Source organism: Mastacembelus armatus, chromosome 4 (assembly GCF_900324485.2).
Source record: "Mastacembelus armatus chromosome 4, fMasArm1.2, whole genome shotgun sequence".
NCBI classification, from domain to species: Eukaryota; Metazoa; Chordata; class Actinopteri; order Synbranchiformes; family Mastacembelidae; genus Mastacembelus; species Mastacembelus armatus.
This window is the reverse complement of record NC_046636.1, coordinates 2934222-2962030: the sequence shown is the minus strand read 5'-3', so window position 1 is coordinate 2962030 and position 27809 is coordinate 2934222. Positions and strand designations below refer to the sequence as shown.

General features: G+C 38.2%; 2 protein-coding genes across 2 annotated transcripts; both read left to right on the top strand.

Moving 5' to 3' along the window:
• rgs16 (regulator of G protein signaling 16) lies at positions 1-1918 on the top strand. Its single transcript, XM_026323471.2, has 5 exons — positions 1-125; positions 357-440; positions 557-618; positions 766-932; positions 1120-1918. Exons 1-5 carry the CDS (start codon positions 82-84, stop codon positions 1333-1335), a joined length of 573 nt encoding a protein of 190 aa, XP_026179256.1. The 5' UTR covers positions 1-81; the 3' UTR covers positions 1336-1918.
• Positions 1919-15254: 13336 nt separating this feature from the next.
• rgs5a (regulator of G protein signaling 5a) lies at positions 15255-26552 on the top strand. Its single transcript, XM_026323712.1, has 5 exons — positions 15255-15377; positions 16166-16279; positions 18028-18089; positions 22121-22287; positions 23793-26552. Exons 1-5 carry the CDS (start codon positions 15334-15336, stop codon positions 23955-23957), a joined length of 552 nt encoding a protein of 183 aa, XP_026179497.1. The 5' UTR covers positions 15255-15333; the 3' UTR covers positions 23958-26552.
• Positions 26553-27809: the final 1257 nt, after the last annotated feature.

Here is a 27809-nt window from a genome sequence, read left to right as displayed (position 1 = left end):
CTCCTATACTGAGCTTTGCCAAACGGATATTTATCTACCAGCCAAGTGAAACATCACCCCTGCCTGCTTTAACCTGCTGCTATGTGTAAGGGACTAGCATCACTGCCTACCTGCTGCTTGGAAAGGTACAGAAAGTTTCATGGAAACACCTACATGGGTGAAATTTGGGGATTTAATTTTTTCTAAGAATATGGAAGACACTTTAGCTGCTTTATCTTTGAGCATCTGAGTGTGTGCATTTGAGGTGCTGTAGATGATTTTAGATGAATTTAGACTTCATGTGCATTTATGTGCTGCATTTTACTGCAGTGTGATCTTATGAAAAATGTAATTTTACTGCTTTCTGTTCCTCACAGGGCCAAGGTGCTAAAAGCAAGGCTGGGCAGCATTTTGCAAAAACCCAAGTGGAATGTATCCTGCTGCAAAACAGGGAAAAATAAGTAAGCTTCACAGAGTTTTTAACATATTAGTATATATTATAATTCATTTTACAATTAATATTGTTGTGCTTGACTGAAGTTCTGAGTTTAATTGAATCATCATCATGTTTTTTCAGGCCAAACCTGGAGGAATGTCTTAGGTGGAAGGAGTCCTTTGAAAAGCTCCTGTCCAGCAAATGTAAGTAAAGAGTTAGATTTTAGCATTTTCAAATGAACAAAACACAAATGCAACAGCCAGTAAATGACGGTACACACTTCCAGACACAAGCAGTCTCTGTGGAACGATTAGATGCTGTTAGTAATTAGATTTCCTCTCTTTCCTCAGATGGACTGTGTGCCTTCACAGCCTTCCTGGTTTCTGAGTTCAGTGAGGAGAACATTGCGTTCTACTTTGCCTGTGAGGATTACAGGAGTACCAAGTCTCTTGCACAGCTACCTGCTAAAGCACAAAAGATCTATGATGAATTCATCTGCAGCGATGCCCCCCGGGAGGTAAGAAAAACAACAAAAGACTCAAACATGATTTTTCATATGTTATACGATGAGGACCGGGAAAAACACTCCTTTTCAACAGAAAACCAATTTCCTTAGCATTGTTCTCATAACTACAGTCATGTAGAAGTCATGGGAACAAAAGACCCAACACTAACATGGTCCTGTCCCCTTTGCTCTTTTCTAGATTAACATTGACCATGAAACTCGTGACATCACCAAAGCCAACATGCTGGCCCCCTCACCTTCTTGCTTTGACCTGGCCCAGCACAAGATCTATATGCTCATGGCCAAAGACTGCTACCCTCGCTTCCTCCGCTCTCCAGCCTACAGGGACCTGGTGTTCCAATCCAAACCAAGCACCAAGTCCACCAAGCAGCCCTGGCAGGAGAAGTTGGCGTGAAATCTCTCCATGAGCCACTGAAGGACTGTCAGTGTTTGTCTTAAGGGTTGAGAAGACAAAGGAAGACATGGCGGTAGAAGCAGGGCACTGTCGCCGATGCAGAGATCGTAGTGGATGTTCATCGATGGATGAACATATTCTGTAAATGTCATCTCTTCCAAGATGAAAAATGATTAAAGAAAAAAAGGAAAATGGAGAAAGGATGGAGGCCAACACCTTAACGTGGACTGTTGAGATAAAGGCTGGAGTGCAAAGTCCAATGAAAGTTTAACAGACTGGCAAACAAACAGGAGGGCAGGAGAAGTGGAAAAAGCACTTTTCTTTTCAATTAGACAAACCTTTTTTCTGGTTGTGATGTGCAATGTCCCTTTGTCAATTTTGTAATCTCTGTGACATGTTTAGTATTTCATGTAATTGTATTTATTAGTATTGTATTTATTTTCCTGTAAAATTGTTTGTTGTATTTTTACCAGACAAAGATGAAACATGGTATTTAATTTATATTATTATAATATTTATATCACTGTTGTCTTTTTTTACATACCAGCAAATAAACTAAATTATTTAAAAAAAATAAATTATTGAAAAATATTGAAATGACTTGTCTTTATTGAACAGAATTCTGGTTTAAAATGTATTTAGAGTTTAGGGGTTTAAGTGGCGTACTGAGCAGAGGCACATACTAAAGTACAACACAGTAACTTGAACAAAAGACATTTCAGACATTATTCAGATCTTTAGGCTAACTCACATTAATAATATTAAATATAAACAAACAATTAAGTGATGATGCACATACCGAGTTGTGCACATACTCAGTACATGTTTAGTTCTTATCTGATATTAAAAACAGCAGTGATATGCGTTGGAAACTAAAGCAAAGTATCTGCCTGCTCAAAGCTTTTTGTCCCATAGTGTGTGAATCGAGAAACAGGAAACACAAAGAACTGATGAGACAGCATTAACGTAATGAGAGGAGCAATAAAGCTTCATTATTACCTTAGCAACTGTTTGAACCAGCCATCAACCTCAGGTAATAAATGACAATAAAGCTGCAACCAGGAAAGAGCACCAACACTGCTGTCTGCAAACCACACAGCAGGCAAAGAAAAAAAAAACAAAGCCTGTTGTTACGTAATAATGACACTGATTACAGTAATAATGCTGGTTATCTAATGTGTTCTCATTAAAATGTTAAATATTGGCATTATGGTCCTCTAGCAGAGAGTTTAAGTTGTGGATGAATCTGTATATTCATATGTCATCGGTACAGAATGGAGCCTGTGGCAGGTGGACATCAGCTGGTCCACAAACCTGATGCATAGGAAGATCTCACAGAGCTGCCTCCCTCTCCATATTAACACCCCGACATTTTTATCTACATCTAAGCAAAGCAATGACCATCTGTAATAGTACCTTTCTAAGTTTTATTATTGGGAACAGTGTTGCAGAGAACACCCAACACGGGTTTGTTCAATTTTTATGGCTTTTCTGTGTGCACAAGCAGGAGTGTGTAGCTGTTACATAAAGATGTGTTGAGGCAGAGTCCAGTAAATGACAGAAATGATGTTTTGGAATTAAATTTTAAAGCATTTCCTTGTTTTTTGTTGTTTTGTTTTGACACATTGAGTCTTTTCCCCTTAAACGATAGTTTTTTAGTTTCTGGCTATTTTTGATTTTTTTGTGCTTTCTTTTGTGGGGCTGGCCAGAGAGTCGCATCTACACCATCCAACAGCAGCATTTTCATTTTGTTGCCGCTTTATAAAACTTCCACCGTTCCCCTTCTTATAAATACAGTATGGAGACATCATGCTAGCCCTTTAAAAGTTGGTAAACGACACTTGGTTAATGTTGGTGAGTCTAGATATTGTGGGGACAAAAAGCCCAGATTATGTTTAAGGGCCTCTTAAACTTTCAAACCATAACTTTTCATTTCTTTGCTTATAGGACATACTAGGGCGCTAACGCACATCGTACGTGAACTGTTTGCTGTGTAGAATCACCCAATATTAAAGTGAGTCCTTATGTCAGAAAGTCAGAACTTGAGGGGAAATTCCCAGAATCGAAGAATCAGTTTCTTATAACTTTATTATTCTAAAGAAAGTGCAAACCAAGGTCTTCTCTGCTGATGTCAGACGCCACTAATTCAGCTATACTCTTGAGAGAGGACAGTCACTCATTCAACTACAGCGTTTTTATAGTTTCTAGATAAATTGGGTTGTATTTACTGAAGCTTTGAGGTTTCTGGCACCACCGCAGGTCAATGGACATAAACTGAAATATGAAGTTAGAGATGTGTATTTATTCAACACCAATATCCCTTTCGAGAAATACTACACCACAAACCAACCACAAATTTCACTGTAAACAGTTTCCATTGAAGCCATCTTCCACTGGAGACGGTTCCAGTGGGACCGTTTGAAAGGAAGGCTTTTGTTTTTGTAAGACAAACAGGTTCCCAGCAGTTTTAGCCAGTTTAGCCCAGTTTGATCAACAGTCTATTTAATATTGAAATGTAATTTCAACACTTCCTGTGTAGCTGGTAAATTGCTGTTCTCTACTAAGGCAGGTGTTTTGAAGAGTCACTAAAGTTTTATTCACATACCATTATTTGCAAAGGGACAATAAAACAATTATTCAGTGTTTACTTAGGTTACATATATTCCCATAAATAGCACTCCGAGATAACACTGAGCTGATCCCTGCTCCTCAGAGTAAGATTTTCCAAAGGATGAATGTTATATCTACAGGACACAAACCTGAACTGTAAGGATCATCTTCCTTTTGCCTTTCAAACTTTAGACATGGCAATTTTCAACAAACAGACCACTTTCAACAATATTATTTTGTTTAGTGTTGAAGGCAGTAGATTTAAGGTTGTATTTAAACAGGCATTGAGAACCAAAAAGGATTTAAATGACCAGCAATGTGTGGTAATAGTGCAGGGTTTAAAACTGAATTGGTTGGATTCTTTGCATTGAGTCTCTGTATGGCTGGACTCACACTGGAGTTGTGTGGTTTCCTACAGTGACAACTCTGAATGATCATGAAGTTACACTGACATCTGGTGGTTTCAAATTTAGCATCATCGTTTGACCATCGAGCAACAAAGCATTGAACTGCATCTTTTTAAAACAGAGTTTAATGAGAGACAGTAAAAGAAAGCGTGAATATGAAATGTTGTAAAAATAATCTATAGTGAATCACATAGTGAAATAATTGACAGATAGAGAGAATAAAACGCTTAGAGTGACATCAAAATACTGAAATCATAAAAACAAGCACCAAGTATAAATATGAAAGCTGTCTAGGTCTTTCCCCTGTAATTCTCTTTGGTATTAAATCTTTACTTACATGCTGCACATAGAAGCACTAACAGTCTGAATGTAGGTTTGATTTACACCACCAGGGGGCAGTGACAGGCTGTGAGTAAACATAGCCCTGTCTGATCTCTTTGTTTTCTCACTGTCCTTCAGGATGTATCTAACAAGATAACTGAGATCCCATCATCACCACGGTCAGGGTGAGGATGAAGACTTTGGTTGGAGGTAGAATTTTAAAAATAAATGATACTGCAAGCAGCTACTTTATTATTCTTTTAATTATAATAAATGTGACATTAAGTGGTCACATGACACAAAGCCCTAAATTAAAGTTAAACATTAGGAAATATTCATTAAATCCTTACCTAAATAAATGATTTAAAAAAAAGGGCAATAAACATGAACATGAAGAGGAGGACAGGGGACATGAACTCCATGTCCTAAATGTCATTTACAGGACTGACATAAAAAATAAAAAAAAAGGTCAATGAACTCAGAAGGAGTAAGAAGGACATACTGTGCTGTATGTTAATGTTACTAGCAGCCATAATGATGTTCATCACATATGTCTGTAGTGAACTCAGTGACCTTGAGTTTAAAATAGGTGCATAGTGTTCTGCATGTGTCTTTAAGGAGGAGGCATCACCCCCTTGGTGGACATTAGGAGTAGATGGCCCAATGCACACATTCCTCTGCATCTCCCCCAGGACTGGACATGTGTCATGTGTCTCTCCAATGCAGACCCACCTCGGTGTATGTCCCTAACATCCCCTTGTGCATGCCTCATGTGCAAGACCAAATTTTTGTGCTGTTCTTTTTCTTATTGTTGACACCAAGTAGCAGAATGTGGCAGGAGGAGAAGTGCAGGATTGAAAGGAAGAGCAGATTCATGATATTAGACGATTAGATGGATGGAAAAGAACTGAGACGGACAGGAGGAGAGAATGCAACAGCAGCCACGGATTACACTCCAAGCGTGGGAAATCTCCTGGTGTGGGTCCCTAGTGAAAAAGGAAAACTGTGCTATCTAGTGACTCTGAGTTCCTCTGGGTTCACATCCTCTGTCCTCTCAGGCTCACACTCTTTTCATAAGCTTCATGTCCTGAATATGCTGCAGCTTCCTTCCTTTTTCTTAAATCAAAGTATCACTTAGATTTAAGCACTGTGTTGCATGTATTTCAGTAAGGAGTTGCAGATTTAGTTAGGAGCTGTATTGATTGATATGTTCTTGCAGTGCAGGATCTGGAAAGTGTCATGATGCTGAGAGTGGGCTCAAGAATCCCACTTCTATGTATGTTTTATTTCAATTTTTCAACTTCTCTAGACTGGAAACTAAAGTATAATTAATTGCCAGCAGCATAAGAAGTGGCACAATGATGAGGTACCTGTTTTATAGGTTTTCACTTTATGTTACTTTATACGTACGCTCAAATACATTTTTTTTAGAGGAATATATTGTAATTTTAGTTTTACTCTTATTTTATGACAGCTGGAATTGCTACATATACAAAGCACAGTACTGTGCATACAGTACATTTGCTTAAGTACTAACTATAAGTCATGTTGTTTTCAAACTCATCATGTCATCATTTAAAGAGGGTAAAGTCTTTTCAACTACACACAAATGAAAATTAAACAAATACAATGAAGAACAAATATATAGAAGATAATAGTAAAGACGGATTAAAGAGGGAAACAAAAGAATAAGCCTCCATGTTTGCTCTAAAAGTGTTTTTGTCACACAGTCTTTTCTGAAAATCTCACAGATGTAACAATCCACTGTATCAACATGAGGTAATTGAGTTTACTTTGGATGGAACTGCAGCAGAGTGTTACTGCGTGTAAACCCACCATACAGGTTTTGACCTTAACACTTTGTCTAAGACTTTCCCAGCACATAGTGTGTTGTGGGAAGGCTCCACACTTTCGTTCAGGATGTTCAGGATGGTAGTTTCAGACAGAGTTAATTCATTTTCTCACATATGTGTGTTTTACAGTTAACACTTTGAACTATTCGCTGATCTTCAATGCACATCTGCCAGATCTGCATGAGTACATGAGCTTTTACCGGAATGCCAGTGTTGACATATTTGTGTTTTAGACACTTAAGTAATTAAGTCCAGATGTTTGCATAATAACAGTGTCTGGCTTGCAACATGCCTCTTGATTCACTGATGTTTCATACAGAACAAAAGGCTCATTCTTTCTTTCACACACTGATATTTTCAGAATTTACTACTCTGTGCTTCATTCTTTTATTCTCTCTGGATTAAAAGCCAATAATTATAATTAAAATCTGACCAGGGCAGAATTTACATGAATGAATTTCCAAAGTGGGATTACAGTTCAAGTGAGGCCACAACATTAATTTTTTTTTCTAGCCCCCCCAAAAGGCAAAGTTATGTAATGTGGCATAGGGTCAAAAGTATCTAACACACAATCAGACATCAGCAAAGATGAACAGCGGTTAAAGCTCACTGATGGTGACGGACAACAGAATAGCTGTTAAACAACTAAAGTACAATTTGAACAAATAACTTGTTTAGTCTGTTATTGTGAAATTTGGATGTATATGCTTTTAAATGCATCCTTCATAACATTGTTTATAAGGCTTTGTCTGTGTGTGTGTGTGTGTGTGTGTGTGTGTGTGAGGGTGTGTGTGTGCGTGTGTGTGTGTGTGTGCGTGTGTGTGTGCGTGTGTGTGTGTGTGCGCACCTCTGTAATTTTATATTTATAATGTTTATTTTAACAGCAACCCTGTATTAAATGTAGGTTAGAACATTTATGATGATATATAGAAACAGAATTTTAAAAATAATACCATGCCAATGTTGGAGATGCTCTCACTGCACAGCTGCTGAGTATTGATCATGTTTGGCAGGTTGTAACTTGCCAGTTGCCAATGTTTCCTAATTTAATCCCTTGGATATATAATATACTTCACATTAGTTGGTCAGTCTGTTGATTTTAATCTCATATATTGATAATAAGGTGAAACAAGTCACAGATGCCATGTTAATTATTCATTCTATGGCCATGTCCATGTATTTCTGTGTAACTTTGTTCAGAGTCTTTTTTTGTTGGTAGGTTTAAGCTTCTTAGTTCCACAGGAAACAATATTATTTGAAACCACAGTGATCCACCGACTTGGCCCAGTATCCCCTAGCAATTAAATCCATATTGGATGCTTCCACACCTTATAATTTGTTTCTAATGTATTCACTGCAAGTACAGAGTGGTGTGTTGTTCATGTGCATGTGGTGAGAAAAAAAAGGTTTTACAGGTTGATTTGATGGATGTAGCACATCTGCATTTCATACGGCAATCCGGAGATCATGTTTATTTGCTTTGCTCTGACTCAGACTTAATTTGTCAGTCTTTAACCAAATTATAGTTACTGTGTGTATATATATATATATATATATATATATATTCATTGTAGAATAATGAGATTTATAAATGGAAAGAAATACATTCCAGTGTTTTGCATATTCACACATAAAAACACATATTCTGTGTTTTTATAGCTTTGTGGCAACAGTTTGTTCTTGGCCCTTCCCTGTCAACATGTCAACATGTCTGTGCACAAAGCCATTCCATAAAAAACAGATTCCCCAGTTTGGCCTGTAAGAACTTAACTGGCCTGCACAGAGCAATTCCTGCAACCCTCTCCAACAATGGCTGAACTGGTAGACCATCAGCCAGGCCTGATCCCCCACACACAGTAACAAATTAATGACCATCTCACTCTCATTTCTTAAGAAAAGGAAGCTCTTAATACTGGAAAGTTTCTCCTTAACTGGTATAAAAGTCACTTTTTCAGTCTGAGACTGCATCATTGTCTAAGTTCCCATCCCATAGAATCCATTAGTGACACATACACAGCACTGGCCTACATCATGTGACTCAGAGAGCTGAGGCAGCCAAGAGATCAAACCTCCTCCTGAAGTGCTCCTCGCTGCATTAGCCCCTCTTCAGTGTGAACACGACAAACATCAAGTGCGTGAGCTCCATAGGCAACGAGCTGTTAAGGTGTCCACCATGTGACTAAACACTCCTCTGTTCACTGGCTGCACATAGAGCAGCAACCAGAAAAGCAGTCACCTCATATTTGGTTTGGCTTGTTGTTATATCGTCAAATTTACGTCAATTTGGTCTGATTTGTGTCCATATCTCTGAAAACCAAACACACACACAGTCTACAGGCCTCAATTAAATGGCTTCTGATAATGACTGTTGTTCTAAAGAGGTTTATCTGATATAGATGTAGATGTTTCACTGTCAAAACAGACAGCCAGAACTTGTGTGGTTAGACTGTTTCTCATGCATTTCTGTCCAGCTCACATATTTTCATGTGTTTTATGCTGCTCTAATTCTTAAATCAAACCTTCAAACCTTAGTTGCCATTAAAACTGTCAGTAACAGATGGAATGAAAACCAAACTGTAAATTTATGAAAGCACATGTAGTACTCGTAAATAAAGCATTGCATTAACTGTGATACTGAAAGAGATTTTTTTTTTTTTTGTCTAGCTGCAGCAAAATGTGTTACATAAAAAGCAGTCCAGCAATAGATCCATTGTTAGCATTTAGCGCTGACCTCTACAATGGAAAATTCATTTTCTCTCTAAACGAAGAATGCAATTTATTTCTCTAAGGGAGGAATGATAATGAATCCCTCGTTATTTACCCTCAGCTTCTTTCCCCCTCTGTGGTCAGGTCACGATTCCGTAACAGACAAATCCATCGTAATTCAAGAGAAAACAGTCCATGTAGCTCTTCTCTGCTCCCTGTTAGCACCAGGTTCACCGGAAAAGACCTTGCAAATAAACAATTTAACAAAAACAATTAATGCTGCTGTGGGAAAAGTGATTTAATTTCCTCTCGTGGGCCTGAGGACGTCGCACTGAGAATCTGGACACCTCTATAATCACCCTGCCTCATGCCTGAAGTTCAACATGGCCACTTTATCAAAAGAGCAAAAATAAAGGGTCCAGTCCCAATTTGGATTCAGTTTAGCACCAATCTGTTGGTGATGACATCTGTGACCTGTTTCCCGCCCGCTCTGTCATCATGCAGGCATGTTTCCTATATAAGCAGTTAGCATCGATGAGTACCATGATCCCTCCAGCACATGGGATAGTTTTGTCATATCCTGTGCACTGGAAAATGAATTGAACAGTTCAGTCTTCTTCATAATCTGCTCCTCAATACAATAAAAGGGATGAACATGTACAGTAGGAAACTATTTGTATCACTCAAGCAGAAACTCTGAAGTATTCAAAGGGTCAACACAATATAAACAAACATGGCATTATTCTATTCTAATGTATTATATTTCAGGCTATTAATGGTATTTTGTACACTGTGTCTATGGGGTAATATAAAAATACCCTGTAGCACAATGACATACCAACCAGTAAACAGAGTACTTAGGTCAGAGTGCTACAGTGTAAATTAAACCATTAGGACTATTATGATGCTAATAATGTTTAATTGTTTTTGCTACTTTACATTTATCTATGGTTTGTACAGTTGAGTGACAGTCTCATACATTTGCCTGTTTTGAAGTTGATTTGTTGAATGCGTGTATGAAGTTCTACTCTTTCTTTGACTCTTTAATGTAGTTGCATGCTTGGCAAGTAAGCTTATGGTAACTGAGCCCCAGACCAATTTCCCTAAAGACAATAAACTATCTTCAATCGATCCATAATCTATCGTTCGTCCTAGAACATTAAAGGTCGCAAGGAACTGGAGCCAATCCCAATACTTGGGTTGGAAATTACCCAAGCATGCATTAGGTAAGATGTTATGTGAAGTGTATGAACATTACTGTCCCATTTGTGTTCAGCATGTCTTGTTTTGATTGTTTATATACGTTTAACAGCAAACCCACATCAATTGTGTATCTCTTGAAAGTCACAGCCCTATAAACCTGGTTTCTTTATACTGGCATTATAAATGGGGTAAAAGAAACAAGTAGACTGCAACTGTTTTAATCTGGTTGGTCTAATTAAGCGGAAATGAGTTCTATTAGCATAATTTCAAAGATTTTGCAACGAAGAACAAGAAGACTTTCATTGTGCAACAGTGGGAGCAACTCAATAAGATTTTGTTTTCTAAATGTGTTTTCCCAGCAGGAACATGTAAGGAAAACATTACCTCCATAGTGTGTTTTCGCCAAAACCATCTAGCCCAAAGCATCAAGTTTTCTCAGGATCAAGAACCGATCTGGGTTCCACAGAGGAAATGGCAACAATAAGGCTCTATTCTGTATTTACCACAGAACCCCTGGTGCTGCCTTGCTGGCATCACTGAGAGACTTTATTTTCCTCTGATACATACACATACATACACACACACACACACACACACACACACTTGCTTTGGCAGTGTTTATCTCAGCATTCCCATTGTTGACCTTTAACTAGTGGGAAGTGAGCAAAATGTCAGGAGAACTGTCTGCAATCTCTATAATCTGAGACAAGGAGCCATAACAAAGCTCCGAGATTAGCCCGGGATCAGCACTCACTGGTATTTCTGGAGTAATGTCAGACATAGATTACACTGGCTCTCCTCTTTGGCAGAAAGCATCTGACAATCATGAAGCAGTCACAACAGCTTGGATGCAAATGATGGGCTTCCATTTTAAAATTGCAGTGATAAATGTGCTGCTGTGTTCAAGAAACACAAGTGATGAGATCCAACAACCAAGGATCCATAAAAAAAGTGCCTTCAACTGAGTCTGGCTGCATAACAAATGTTACAGCCTTGAATATTAAAGCACTGTTCCAAAAAGCTATGTACTTTCATCAAGTCCTATAATTACCCTGTTCAGGTTGAGTGGCTGTGAATCTGAATTCACTAGAAAAAGAAGAACAAAACAAAACTTAGAAATAAGAAATAAGCTCAGTACAGCTGCTGAAAGTACAGTGTAATTGGTCCTGAACATATAATGCTTTTTGCTGCATCAATCATTACAATTATCTTCCTTTTCTTTCTATATATACTGTATCTTTATTGGGCCATTTGGTGTCAATTACCTTTGAAAGACAGTGTTTTATGGTGTTGCCTGAGCTTTCAGATGGCCATTACTTCTACAAATTGAGCGCAGAGCTTCTGTCAGTGGGGTAAACAAAGCACCTGGATGCCAACTGGTGTTAGTTTATTTGAACAGCGGTACAGCTATTGCCATTGGCCTAAGTACACATCCCCTCAAAGGACTGCCCCTTCCTCAAATTTAGCTTCCAGGAAATTCTGTAAAGAAAGCAAACCTTTGTGTGCTTGCCTTGTCCGGGCAGGTGTAATTCGAGCGGTCACATCAGAAATAAACAAAATTATTGCATTGTTAAAAGCCTCCAGGTGATATGTCCCCACTCCAGTTCTGTACAAAAGTCACTTAACTGTGAAATCACCTGCTGGCTCCAAATCATAAAAAATATACCAAGATGTTGTTGTTGTTGTTGTATTTGTTGTTAGGAAATTATGACTCAGTGCCCTGAAAGTATTTTAGTATGAGGCACAAAAAGGCTCTTTCAGATAATCCAGGTTCCTTTATCGTTTAGGATCTGCACTTCAGTACAAGCTTGTGAACTCAGCATGTTGTCAGAAGTACTACAAAGTTACTTTATTCCAATAGTTCATTGTTTTCATCGTTCAATGAAACACTGATTGCTTCTCAAAGGCTCAGCAGATTGGAGCTGCATGATACATTCATAGGTTTTTAAGGACTTTAAGAAATGAGAGCAAACCACTCGTTCTGCACTAGACTTCATCATTGGAACCAAGACAGCCTGGTATTTCAGGTCATTTGATAAGTGCAGCTCTTATGTAACTGTCAGGTCTCTTTTGTCTGACAATAACATGATGTCCACAAGTTCTCCAGCTAACAGGACAATATCTGTTGTTTGCCTCTACCTTAGAATACGACCCACAGGACTCTCCAGGCTTACCAGAACTTGGTCTGCCTGGAAACAATTATAAGCAAACAGTTACAGTCTGGGATAAAAGAGTCTTTTGTTGTACAGTAGACATGTGATTAGTTTATGGAGCCATAGGTTATACAGTATATATTGTTTTACACAGGCGTTGACACCAGTCTTCTCTTTAAAACCACCAAAGCAGGAACTGGCACAGTAAAAATCTTACCTTTGACATATTGATATTATGCTTTTTATTTAAAATACTATTTGTGTTACAAGTTAAGTATATTTCCAGAAAAATTATGCCATTGTGGCATTTTCCATACATAAACTGTCATTACATTGGCTGGATGTTTTATATTTAAAGCAGAAGCTGTTGTATCCTCATATTTATTTCATTCGTTAAATTTGCAGTACTGCAGTACAAAACATCCAACTTTCTACAGGCCAAGTGAAACCACGAATAAATCATCATATTTTTGAATCAATCTAGACATTGTGTCTCATGCGTGAGGTAAAGTACAAGACTGTGAAAGTTGTTTAAATTCTTATGTCTTTTTTGTTACAGACCTGCAGCCTGAAATTCTGCCTCATACACTTACACATCAGTGACTTAGCAATAACTGTGAGTAACAACCGTAAATATTATAAATATTCTGATGAGTATTAAACTTTGCATCGTTGGTTGCCGGTAACATTTACTAAGCTCATACAAACAAAAGATGAGTGTAGTCGATCTTAATAAAGCTGATCCAATATCTTTCTCACACCAAACTCAACAGATTTTAAAATGAGATACTTCAGTGCTGATTTCTAATAACCTCTGTCACAGATTAGAGATTTGTGGACCATAGAAACCAAGAGAAAAGTTTTTCCCTTTAATCTTTGTTTTGATTTGTTTGTGTAACGATAATGATCCAGCCAGTTTTACACTGCCAAGCAATGGGCTGAACATGAAACCTGAGCAGTCCTAATGAAAAACAATAAGTACACTGCTTGATTAGACGTCACAGTTCATGAGTCAACACAACGTTAAGTCCACCTGCTTTTGCATCAGCAAAAATAAACCTGTCTCCACATTAAACGAGGTTTTGATGTTGAGATGTGGATGATGAAATTCAGTATACACTACCAGTCAAAGGTTTGGGCACACCGAATGGGAACGTGTACGTTATATATTCATCCATAGAGAGTCGAATGTTTCAAAGTTATGAGCTGTCTGCCTCCCTGAGAGAGTAACTCACTACAACAATGAGAGAAACTCAGTATTTTCTGTTACTTGTATTTAAGAGTTTTTCTAAATGAATGAAAATGTGAGTCACTTCATTTTACTGATTTAAATACATTTTTCTGTTTGCAGACTAGAGCCTTGAAATAATAAATGTCATTACAATGTGACGTGGTCGAGCTTCAATAATGGGAGTGGATGACTGTACATGTCAGATTGTATTTCAAACATAACACACAATAACAAAAATGTCAAGGATAAAACAAGTTGCAGTTACTTATGAAATGGAGAAATGTGGGCTCACCAAAAAGTGAATATGAATATGTGTTTTTGGCCATGAAGTTATCAAAAGGAATAATAACCGGAGTTCTGACACTGACGTAGCAGCAACGGTTGCCTGTTTATGTTTAAGCAACTTTACGTCGATATATGTGCTCACTTGAAGGTGAACGTAGCATGACGTTGTGCGCCAGTGCAAGAGCTCTTAGGTCGGACTGAATGATTGGGTTTACAAAGCGTGTGATGATGGATGCACACTGTATGGATTCTATCTGATACACCACTGAATTTGCTTTACACGTTGTGGCGCCTGCAGTCTGGACTGTGCTGTGATTTAGATAAATCCAAACTTTACTGAAGAACACAGACACATATCATGTTTCTGGAACGTTCTGTGACTTGAGGACAGTCCCTGATTGAAGTCACTATTTTTTCAGCTTAAGGCTGTTTAAATTAGCCAAATATGTAGCGCCACATTTGAGAAATTTGCCATCTTTTGTTAAAAAATGACCAACCTTAACCCAACCCCCCCCCCCCCCCCCCCAGCATGTGTATAGAGTATTTCTTAAAGTACAGTGTTTTTGCAAAATAATTATTTTAGTATAGAAAACTAATTTAAAGAGACCTATGTGTTGTTTTTCTGCCAAATTAAAACGGTTTCCAATGCTGCATTTTTGAGCAGTTTCCACATTTGACAGTTGGTCAAATAGCATCCAACTAAACTAAATCTGGTCAAACGTACTGTGTGATTTAGCATGCAGTACGTTTGACCAAATTTAATGTGTAATTCAGTGCATCTATGCTGATGCAATTTACACTGAACATTGGAGGCACCTGCAGAAATGGAGCCATCGCAGTAGAATGGAAAACAGTAAACCATGAAAAAGAGGAAATGATGGATTTTCTGTGCCGTTTCTCCTTAAGTCACATTTATCAAAAATGTAGACCTAACTGTGATCTGTGAACTCTCAGTCCTGGCCGCATCCTGCACACTGGTCCTGCTCGTTAATTGAAACCTCAAAGCAAACAGCCGTTCACATCTGAAAACCCACCCTTCCTCAGCCAGGCTCCTCAGCTGTCTGTGCTGTACACATTCCAGTCTGATTGGCTTAGCTGCTGGCCCAAAGCCCAAAGGGCGTCTGTATAAAACTCCCCATGTGCTGAAAGCCAGAGTCAGAAAGCAAAAGGGACTGCAAACAGGAAGAACTCATTTCTGTCTTAAGTCTTGCAACTGACAGCTCTGGAAAATGTGTAAAGGATTAGCTGCTTTACCCCAAACCTGCCTCGAAAGGTGAGACCTGCTTCATCACATTACCTCTCATACCATCTTTTACCTGTGTCTTCCTGTGACCTGCTTTGGACTCTACAAACACATGTGTACTTTAAGTCTGTTAAGAGTGGTTTTGATACATATGGTGTCAAAAAAAAGACATCAATTGTAAATTTGTGTTGCTGCCATTTCTTTGGTAAAGATGTTCCTGAGGAAAGAGCCCAATCTCATAAATGTCTACTTCATGAATTCTCAATACCTTGTGCTGCTCAGAGGTAGAAAAATACGTCGTGTTCACACTCAACCTCAGCCGAGTTCAGAGAGGTTTTCTAAACCTGCGCAGTTGAAGAAATCAGTTTTAATAAACTTACGTTAGTCCAAATTTTCATCACCTGGTCAATATTATTTCAAATTGTGATGTTTCAGGTACAAATGTGTATGTAATGTAATATATATATATGTAATCTATACAGCAATGTTAGGGTTAAATAAACTCTTCTACATTATCCTGAGTATAAAAGACTAAATCTCTAAAAATGGCTGAAACTATTTATTTATATTTTATTTATTCATTTATTCTTTGAGTTTTGTCCTGACTGCAGCTTTTCCTTCTGCTGTGTGTTTATTCAAAACAGCATGAAGCCTCCTTTATGCAGAAGTTTTACATTTTGAATAATCAGCCTGCTATAAGGCTTGGAAATTTAGTCCTAGTGTGCTGTATAAACAGAATATAAGAGTCATGAAAGGATTATGTATGTCCAAGACTCTATCACACAAGTAATCTTCCCTTTCTGCCTTCTGTCATCCAGGGCTAAGGAGATCAAGTCGAAATTAGGGGTTTTACTGCAGAAGCCAGAAAATGCTATCGACCTCATCATCCCCTATCCCGAGAAGACCGAGAAGAAACCGGAGAAGCAGCAGAAGTGAGTGTTTTTCTGAGAGAGATAAATGACTGAGCTGGTGGTTAATGTTTGCCTCAGTGTTAACTGGATAATTGATGGTAAAGTGGCAGAGCAGAGCCCCGTGCAGGTACAAGATGTGGAGATCAAAGGACATTAAACCTTTCCAGACACTACCTGGGCTCAGATGTCACTGCCAGGTGGTAAACACTTCAGATATTATTTGATTCAACATTATTTTTATAGAGACTGAGCCACAGATGAAATATGTGTGAGATGTTGAACTACTTTGTTGTGTTTCTTGTTACTATACACTTATATAACAGTCATAAAAGAGAATGGGTGCAGTTTAATTCTGCTTGGTTCTTTCTGATGTTATAGAAATTATCAGAGTTTTAACATTTGATGAAAATAGATAAAGCAGGTCTTTGATTTGATTCCTTTGGTAAAAACATAGTTAGTTTGATGAAAGCAGAATATTTCAATTAAAATCAAGCCCAGGGAAGATTTGATGAACATCAGAAAGACTGCAGCTGATGTTTTATTTCAGTGTAATTCTAGACATTAGACATTAACGACATTATGTAGACGTTATGTAGACATGAAGGTGAAGCCTCCTGCCAGTTGTTTAAGCCTTTTCATTAAAATCTTGGTTTTATAAATGTGTTTGCATTTCCCCATGCACAGAGTTTTTCATTTGTTTGCTTCAATTAATTGTATTTTGCAGATTATTATGAAAATATTCTACTCCTCCACTATTCCACTTCATCCCAGCACTGTGAACCTGTAACATGGCCTTGCCCTGCAAAGCCAGTCCAGTTTTCAATAAGCTAATTCCCAAGATCATATCAAGAGGGTTGTACAATAGATGATAAAATCAGTTCTGTTTTTACTAACTCCTCCTTTAAAGTATTCAGAGTTTCGGCTCAGTGTCTAAATGAGCTCCATAAGTGGTCCCATACATGTACCAGATGCAGTCTATCCTGTGTGGATGTTTTCCAGAAACTCTGAATCACTGAGATCAGATGATGCAGGCTGACTGTGTGAGACTGGAAACATACATCAAATCTATATTTGCATGTTTTAAAGCTTGTGTTTTGAGGCTTTTCTGTAACAGTGACGTGCACTTTCATGTTTACATCATCTCAGGTCTATGCAGAGTACGTAATGTTTTCTAACAGTGAGAAATGTTTTCTGTTATACAGGATGTCCATAAAGTCTCTTTCCAATTTAAAAAATATATTACAAAGGCAATTGATGAGATATCTTAATCAGATTTGTTCTTTCTAAGGGGTGATGTTAAAGATATCGTGTATTGAACAAAGATACGGGACATCACTGATGCCATTGCCATTGCAACTAATGGTGCCCATATAGAGGTGTATTAAATGAGGCAAAAAAACCTCAATATCTACTCCTCATTTTGGAGTCATTTCTGCTTATGTAATAATATTTTTTAATTGTTAGGAGACTTTATGGACAACCCTGTATAATAAAATCTACTGTTTGGTAGAAATCAGGAAGATTGGTTAACAATGGAGAGAATGTGACCAACAAAAATGAAAGAGGTTCTCAAAAAGTTCTTGTCAAATTTTCCCACAGAAATATTTTTAAATCTTTGTGCACTTTGTGCTACAAGGATTTGTTCTGTATTAGCTTCACATGGCATCCTGGGCTAACCACAGATAAGACATTTCCCACTGCAAGTATAGTTTTAAGAGAGATGGAGTAAAATTCAATATTTTATCTGACCTGATGTATTTTGTGTACAGGCCTGCTCCTGAGGAGGCTGCTCAGTGGCGTGAGGGTCTGGACCGAGTCCTGAACAACAGCTGTAGGTCCATCTCTTGTGCTTTATATCTCCCACTTTTACTAAATCTCTCTCTGACACACACACATTTGCATTTCTTCACATTATTCCCTAAAGGCCCATCTTAAAAGGAATGATGAACTTTATGCCTATTCCCAACTAGGGCTGCACAATTAATCGTTTTTCAATGTCAGTCTCAATCCAGAGCCCTGTGCAGTCTCATTATTACATGGTGATGATTCTGCCATGTTTACATCAGCAGGGAGAACAATAACAGGTGTGTTGGAAAGATCATAGAATCGAATCTTGAATCTTCATAATTCACACAATCACAAAAACAAAGCATATTCCATTCTGCTTATTTCGTCTTGTGTTCTGAACGACGTGAACTTTCACCCCTCCCAACCCCTAAACTCCCTCAGCCTGTACTGTCCATGAAGAAAGTTGTGTGTTTTGACATCTGATAGTATTTAAAAGTCAGTGTGAGTTAAGATGGTGGAATGAGAGCAGCAACATTGGATGAACAAAAAAAAGGTAGAACTAATTTCATTTTCTGGGAACAGCTTGGATTTGAGGAATCCAATCTGGATCAAAAACATATCATGTGCACCATTTGCTATGCAGCGGTATGACCGCCTGAAGGTGGTTTTAGTTTCAAGTTCCATAAATGCGACACATTTCCAAAGTCAGTGAGCGATTGTGTGATTGTGATTTCAATATTGACCAAAATAATCAGGAATATGATTTTCAGCTTAGGAGCTTTCTTAATTATACACTATCATAGTGCTATAAATGTAAACTTGTCTTTAAATTATTAAAGATATAAAGATATAATGTTTATTGTTGGCCTTTGGCTTGCCAGCATGTATCTGGCTCTCTTTTTCTTCTTGTCCAGGGTGATGCCATTGATATGCATCAGATTTGTACACATGGATAAGGCAGAGAAACCTTTTAAAAAACCAAAAATAGAACAGATTTCATAATATTAAAGCTGCCATATTGCATCGACTCTGCAGTGTCTCTGTTTTGTTGCCTTCCTCACAAAGAACACAGACAGCATCCTCATTTCATACTGTCCAAACCTGCAGCCTTTTAACAGCTGACACACCCGTGTTTCAGACTTAAAACACGTATAGCTTTATATCCAGCCTTATTGGGTTTTTAGGCCTGGCTGACAACTGTCTCCACAAAAAATGACTGCAGGCCAGGTAAGCCTCCCTCCAAACAAACGTGTCTCCTAGATTGGTTTAAGTTGTTTACAAAACTTCAGTTTGCTTTCTCCGATTTTCAATCAATATCCAATTTGGACTAAGACTGCTGCAGATAGCTGCAGTGGAAACATTCAGTCAGGTGAAGCAATCCACAACCACCGCTTTACAAAAAGGGTTTTTGCTAAAGTGCAACAGTTACATACTCATAATGTGCAGGAAATAAGGTTACATTACAACCTCAGGTGCAGACTGACTAAATGTAAGCATTGCGTAAGCTACACCCACATCCTCACCACCCAACATACCAGAAACCAACCTCTGGTGCTGCTGTTTACCTCACAAAGTTCACAACAAGCTCGAGTACATGTAAACTCTGTGGCTAATAAGTCCCATAAGAAGCTACTGTGCATCAAAACAGACCAGCTGACACGTGAACAGAGAGACTTTTTTCTGCAGAGCTCAGTGGGTGGTAAATGACCTTTTCAACTGGCTCCATCAACACAGGCAAGGACAGAGAAATATGTTTCTCCTGTTTTTGTATGCTTGCATGAATGCATGTATGCATAGTGTGTCTGTGTATGTGTGTGTGTGTGTGTGTGTGTGTGTGCGTGTGTGTGTGTGTGTGTGTGTGTGTGTGCGCCTGAGGAGCTTATGTGTGTTTATGGTGAGGGAGAAGTGTCTTTATGATTCTACCACAACTGATTTATTGCACAGTTGCTCCAAACTGCTGCAGCAGGAATATTTGTGTGTATGAGATTTTACATGAACATGATTCTTTATGGCATCTTCCTTGTTAATTCCCACAGGATTCTCACTGAGTTATTACCTCTCAAATGTGTACTTACTCCTTCTCTCCCACTTTAAAGTTAAAAACCGCATAATGCAATGTACATTTTGCAAGAGGAAGCACATAATATACATAGCCACACTCAGATAAAAAGATTGCACTTGTAGAAAAATGTATCTCATTTGCAAGTTGATATCTTTGCTGTTTTTAATTAGAAAAGTCATTCAGTTTCATTATTCATTAGTGGCAGTGAAGTTAATTAAAACTTACTCAAACCAAAACTAATTTACACTTAAATGAAAATCTAGCCCAATTCCACTATGGTGTAAGTAAAATATTATAAAATCATATAGTATACAAGAGGTTGCATTACTACTGGGTGTGTCAGCTCTAATATGAAAGCAGTTTGTCATCTATGCCTGTGTGTGTGTGTGTGTGTGTTTCTCTTGCAGTGTGTCCTTGTACTAACAGTCTTTAAAAAGAAAAAAGACTGCAGCTTGATTGCGACTCAGTGCTATTTTGAACCAAATAGCCATTTAGATTGCAGATAAAAGCTGAGTCGAAAGCACAATGCTTATCATCTGCAGCACATGCTAGTTCAGACAATAGGACCTGTTGCTGGCATTGTGTTAAATTACAATAGTCTTTGCTGAAATGAGCGGTTGTTGTAAAAACCCTTATTTTAGATTATTTTGGGATTAAACTGTGCTTTAATATTTGTCCAAATCACATATCTGTCAGTTAAAATTTCATTTTTCACTCCCTTTAAGTTGCACAAGACATCCACCAGTTTTCTTGTGTTTTTGGTAAATGAATGTGAACAAAGTACAACAAAACAATGAACAATACATATTGCTTTGATTCACAACTTTTTCACAGCCCTGTTTGCTACATTCACAAAAGAAATTGTTTTCTCCACTTGTTTTCCACTGCACATCATGTACCATGACTTTCAGACATCATCTCTTTCTTAAAGTGATGGCTTCTGGGCATAGGTTTCTGTTATGTAAAATGTTCCATAATGGCTTCATTCAAACAAAACAGGGCTATTATGGAAAGAGCCACAGGACTCAAGTGATATTCAGCATGCAGTGTGCCAGAGGTAGTCGTCGCACTGCTGGAAAACAGGTGTGACCTGGAAAAGAGGGAGCCAAAGGAATAAAAGTGTTCAGTTGTGCCCAGGCCCGACCAGTGACACATTTTAAAACATATTTTGTCATGTAAGTCTTCATCAAGGACCACGTCATGTGCAAAGTAGATCCCCCATAATAATAATAATAGTAATAATAATAAAGAGTTTTTATAATCTATTACACAGAATAGAGGAGTCCAGTGCTTATAAAAGGCAGTGAATCCTTGGTGCTGAATTTAAAGTATTTTTCTAAATAACCACAGGAGCTGGTGGTGGATGAAAGCTGTTCATTTAGTTTGAGAGACAGATGGCCCGATAATAACTGTGGTTTCCTCTGGGTCATTCTCATTTTTATCACTCGCCGCAGGAGAAAATGAATGAAAAATAAAAAACACATTTCACATGGAGAAATCTGAATCATTTCAAACAGACCCCTAATATGCTGGGGTTAAGTGTATGTTTCTATCATGTTGTTAACGTTACTGTTCAAACGATAAAAGCTGTGCCTGGTTTAGTCTAAAACCTCATTCAGGGGACTTTTGATGCTAGTTGTGCTACTGTGGTTGTCCTGTTTCAAATGGCACATTTGGCATTTTGCCTTTCCTGTTACTAGAAGCATGATTTTCACTGCTGTGAGTGAGGGCGACGTCTGGTGTTTTCATATTTTAATGCTGTAATTAAAAAGTTTGTGTCTGACAAAATGTATTATGCATTTAGCAATATATTATTTCCCAAAGTGAAAACTGAATACCTACCAGAAGAACAAAATAGAACAGAATACTTGTTGTATAACAAGAATACTTGTAAATACCTGGTGTAAATTAGAAACGGATCCAAAAGCTTATTGTTGCCAGCACTTAATAAGACGCAGGAAAGGGGACTTAAATAATCACTTGTTCTAACATCCAGTCTCTTCCCTGCTCAGATGGACTGGCTGCTTTCCGTAGCTTCCTGCAGTCTGAGTTCAGTGATGAGAACATTGAGTTCTGGATGGCCTGTGAGGACTTCAAGAAGACTAAGAACCCTGTAAAGATGGCTGCCAAGGCCAAAAAGATCTATGAAGACTTCATCCAGTCTGAGGGACCCAGAGAGGTCAGGGACTTCTATGACTCCCCCTTTTTTATCAGCTCAGCTCTGCATGGAATAGAAATTGTTCATTGTGCTTTGACTGATGGGCACCGATGGTTTAATCATGAGTTCTCACTCTAGTATGAATTCAAAATGACTGAAATTGATAGTTAACTACAATCTGACACTTTTAAAGACCACACAATAGAAGAAGAGATTTAGACCACAGACTTTTAAATGTTTCTGTGTCAAAACTGCAATTCCACAATTACCTGCAGTTACAAGGCGGTCTGGTTGTATGCAGAGACCCAGTTTTTCATCATTTAGTCATTTATGGTCAAATCAGCTTTTAAATGTGCAGAGTTCAACGTGCTCACATTACTTGGAAAATGCCCTCAGTGCAGTGTTATGCATGACAGCAGGGATGTTGTCAGCAGAGTACAATCAGTAATACTGTCCAAATTGTCCGACAACATATGTATTTAAAAACAAAAGCATAAAGACCAAACAGACAGGGACAGAATAGGTGTCTGTATAATGATGTGCACGTTGGTGTGGAGGCGTGAGAGTCTTTATCTAATCAGCGAGTGCATGTGTAGAGAGGAAATACAGGCACACTGGAGTGTAAACAAATGAGGTTACAGACAGAGAATGTACTGAGACTCTGCACGTAGTGAACGGCACAGGCACACAAACACACACAGGTACTCAACACACACGTTTTGCACATTTTTACACTTAGCGAAGTAATACCATCTTGGGTTGGGATCTGACGTCTACATTAATAAACCTCTTGGGGAATAATTGCCCACTTTTCTTTTGGCTCTTGTTACTGTAGTTTAACATATTAAAGGAATAGTTCAACATTTTGAATAAAATACAGCTTATGTGCTTCCTTGCCAAAGCACAGATTAGAAGATTGATACCATGCTCATGTTTGTGCAGTAAATATCGGTTAGCTGAGCTTAGCAAAGGTTAATAAATCTTCCCACGAGTACCTCTACAGCTCATGAATTTATACACTACGGTTTGATCCACACTGAAAGCAGAGTGTAAAGCTGTCGGTCCACTGTTCTTTGGGCTAAACTAGGCTAAAGAACTAAGCTTTTTATTCATGTTGGGTTTGAGACATAAAGATGTGACATTCAACAAAAGACTATTTTTCCATTTTATAATAATTTTACTTTAGGATTTGAGTTTGTCTTCTTTCCCTTTACAAGAACTAAAATCCCTACAGCTCAGGATTTGTGTTCAGTTGCCGTCAGACTCTGACTATTTAAAGCAGTCGATATAAACATTTGGTCTCTCGTCGGTTGGTTACGTGGAACAATTCTCTGCCACACAGGATGGGATGTAATTTATGTTTATACGTATTTGGAATAAACATAACAACTGGCTAATAAAAATAAGCAGTGAGTAATTATATCATGCAGTGGAAGATGGAAGATGTGTCTTCCTCTCTAGGATATGATGTAAACCTCTCTAATTGTCTTGACTGTCGTCCTCTTCCTGTCTGCCTCCTGCCACAGGTGAACATTGACCACTTCACCAAGGATGTGACCCTGAGGAACCTGGTGGAGCTCTCCCCCATGACCTTTGACCTGGCTCAGAAGAGGATCTACGCCCTGATGGAGAAAGACTCCTTCGGTCGTTTCCTCCGGTCTGAGCAGTACCAGGATCTCCTGGTGAACTAAGTCTGAGCAGGAGTCTGGGTGGGGGGTGGTGAGATTTCAAACAGCAGTTCGTTAACATGAAAGTTTCTCATCTGTTATTTTTTTAATTTAAATATTTGCTAATAAACTACAGTTTCATGACAGCTTGAGAACCAAAGACCTTTATTTTACAAAAGATTTTTTTAAAAATCACGTATGAAAAATTCTGATTCAGATTTGGTTAAAGTGAAAAACTGCCTTTTGAAACGGCCCCACCTCCCCAATGAAAACACACAAACACACATCTGCCTGAACTACTACTTCAATTGAACACAATCCTCCATGTCCTTTCAAAAAACGTGAGTGCGGCCCAGAGTGACCTCACCGGTCCAAGATAATAACCTGAAACCTCCCACAGATAGAGGTACAGGAACACACAATATCAACACAGACCAATACAGGTTCCCTTGGATGAGATTAGCAGACCTACCCTTGTGCGTCAAGGTGTAGTAGCTGCGTCAAACCTGTCGGGACAGATTTATGGTTGTGAGGGTGCTAGACCCTGTCGGCTGCAGCGGATCTGTAGCGTTCTCCAAGTGTCACGTTATGATAACAAGCTCTAACATTGTCAGCAGAGGAGGTTTGCAGTGGTAATGGTTCACCGGGTGAGAAAGGAAAGATTACTAGTCCTTCTTTGCTCAGTTCTTCACTAAAAGAGCACATCCTGAAGGGAAGGGCCCCCACATGTTCTATACTTACATTTTTAAAAAGCAGCATCACAGACACAGATGGTTTTCCATAGAGACATTCTTAGGTAGTGTAGCACTTCGACACATTAGCATGACTGAACCGTGAATCAGGTTGGGTTCAGGCCATTTTGGTGTTCCAGGCCAGAAATCCAGCTGCTGATTGATCTCTTCTTTATACTACTTTATGAGAACTATATTACTAACTGACTTTATTCATCTATGCCTATAAACAGCCATGCCTTGTTGTTGCCTTGTTCGTTTTGTTTTGTTTGCGTGTTTTTATAGAAGGCAAACCTTTACTAGGACTGCAATCAGTCGAGATGAACAGAATTAAAATCTGACCAAACAGTTTGACTTTTAAAAGATTCACCTTATGATGGATCAGGGATGTTTAGTCCTCATAAACAGAACATAAACTAGTGTTGGCTTCCTTCCCTTCCCACAGATTTACAAGTCTTAGTCATACAACAGAGTGACTTAGAAGAAGTTCCCAAGAACACTCAAAGATATTAGGGCCGTTTTGAGTGCCTGACCTATAGCATTTCTGCCTACACAAGAAACCTATTGGGAAACTCTAAATACTGTCGGCTGTTTTAAACCAATAGGCTTGTTGAATAATGTCCAGCAAGGACCATATATTTTGTCATTTTAATAAAAAGAACCTATAATGTAGTGCAGTCTCTTCTAGTATCAATGCATGACGAATGATTATCACACAACCCTCTTTTGTCTGTTCCACTCTCTCACACTCACACACAGACAGTAGGTTGGATTTTCACCAAACTCCTCTTTGGTTGTCGCGCATCCTGTGAGAGCCATCCTTGAGAACAGTGCTGGCTAGTTGGCTCAGTGGTCAAGCTCCTTGGTTACCACTAAACTGCAAGTTGCTAAGATGGGAAAATCAAGTAGGAGGGAATCTCAGAAAAAAGAAGTGAACAGAGCGGTTGTTTAAGACAAAGAAAGATCTTTCTTCCCATGTGATAATACCAAATATGTAGGAATGCCTGTCGCTAAAAAGGCCCAGACCTGCTTTTAGTGATAACGTACTGTTAAAAAGAAAAAACATGGGAGACGAGACTTGCAGGTTTTCAGCACTGGATATGTCCATACTGGTTATTAAGAACAGCTTTGTTTTGGTCTTTGAAATACAAACCATTTAAAGTCATTAAAGAAATTTAAGGTAACAGTGACACGGAAAATAGTCCCCTTTGATTAATCCAGTGTTTCATGTACTGTTCATGTTGTTTTCCAGGTTAACACATTACACTGTCAGTCACATTAATATTATTAACCACAACATACTGTCACAGCAATGGTATTCACCTAACTTACACTGAGATAAGACAGTGAAGTGAATGAAGAGATGTCTGGTGTTGGTGTGCAATGTTAAAGTGTTCTAAATATATCCATTTAGTCCAATGTGTCATAAAGTGTGATTATATTTACTCTTTACTCTGTTTTTATATATTAAACAAAAGCAGATGTCTTTACCAACCTAACAATATTATCTAGATATTCAGCATTTTATAAGTCCTTATTGTTTCCATTGCAAATAATATACAACTATATAAAAAATAAATAAATAGGGCAGGGCAGGGGTGATGAGGTTTTAAACTTATTTTTTTTAACGTATTACAAAAAAAAATTGGAATAACCAACAACCTTAAAAAAAATCTGACTTAAAGATTTATTTTCATTTTAAATAGCGATGACAAGGGTTTGCCATGACACAGATTGGCCAGTCTGGTGTCTTAACCTGAAGTGTCATATAGGCCAGTATCAGTGAAAACTCAATAAGGGCTTTGACAGTGCTGAGTATGCATTATTCAATGTAGCCTTGCATGTACGTTTTGGAGTCAACCACATAAAAATATATATATGCACACAATTCCTGAAGATGTATTTATTTGTACGTGTAAATATTTACTAATTACCAGAAACTGTGTGAAAGTTATACTTAAATACAACATGATGCTTTGAATGGAGCACTGACAAGGACTCTTCCAAATCCATAAAAGAGAAAACATCTGACTTTAAATTGTCACCTTGTTTTTCTTCATCAGTCTATTTATACTGTATGTGTACTGAAGAAACACCATATAAATAGTGTAACACCTAAAACGTACCCTGAGATCGTACACCAGTGCAGGCACAACAACATTCTCCCAGTTTCAGAAAATAGTTTTATCACCTTTATTTTAATTTGTCAAATGATTTGATTTATTACTAGATACCTGCAATTGCAATCTATATATTTAGAGTCCAGTCAGATGGTAAAGGTTGTTAGAGTAGGACAGGATCCCTCACTGACTTCTCAGGGTTGAGTGTTAACGTTGTTTAATATCCGGTGACAGGTGAATAAGATTAGCAGGGATAAACTAGACAGCAGGGATAAAAAATGTGTTTTGCAAAACCTTTTGGCTTGACCCGTCCTAAAATTTTAATAAAACATACTCACGGCTTCAACCAACACATCTCTAAGAAAACAGATTAGTTTATAAGTTTGTTCCCTCTTTCAACTTCTCTCCAGAGGAAATGAATTGTTTTAAAGAACAAAGCAGCAATACGCAGACTACCGCAATAAAAAGGTCAGTGATCAGTGAAAAACAAAGTGGAAACAGATGCAGCTGAGGAACTGGTTGCCAACGCAAACACTGTCAGGGTTGCATGGACGCATCCGTTACTACCACGGTTCCTAGAACTAGCTAGAAAAAGTCAGATGCCTTTGGTCCCCAAAGGGGGTTAGTGACATTTCTGACAAACTTCTGGATGAGTTTTTGCAAGTACTGTACACTGTCACATTTACAGAGGCCTCATGGTTGAGTCTGAGAACACAAAGCAGGTGAACATACGTCATATGTATGAGCTCTAAAATTGTGTCATAGAGGTTTAAACATTTACCAAACCAGCTGTCATTTTTCAAATACTATTATAACACATTTAAACAGATAAAAAAAAAATATGCTAATATCATTTCACTGAATGATACAAGCCCAGCTCTTCCTCCAGACGTTCCAGAAAGTGTTTAACTCTGACAGGACTGAGTCAGAAGTTTTCACATTAAAGTTTTCATGGAATGATTCATCTCTTCTCCAGCAGCAGTGATTAGACATCGAAGCACAAGCAGACCTGCAGACATCTTCAA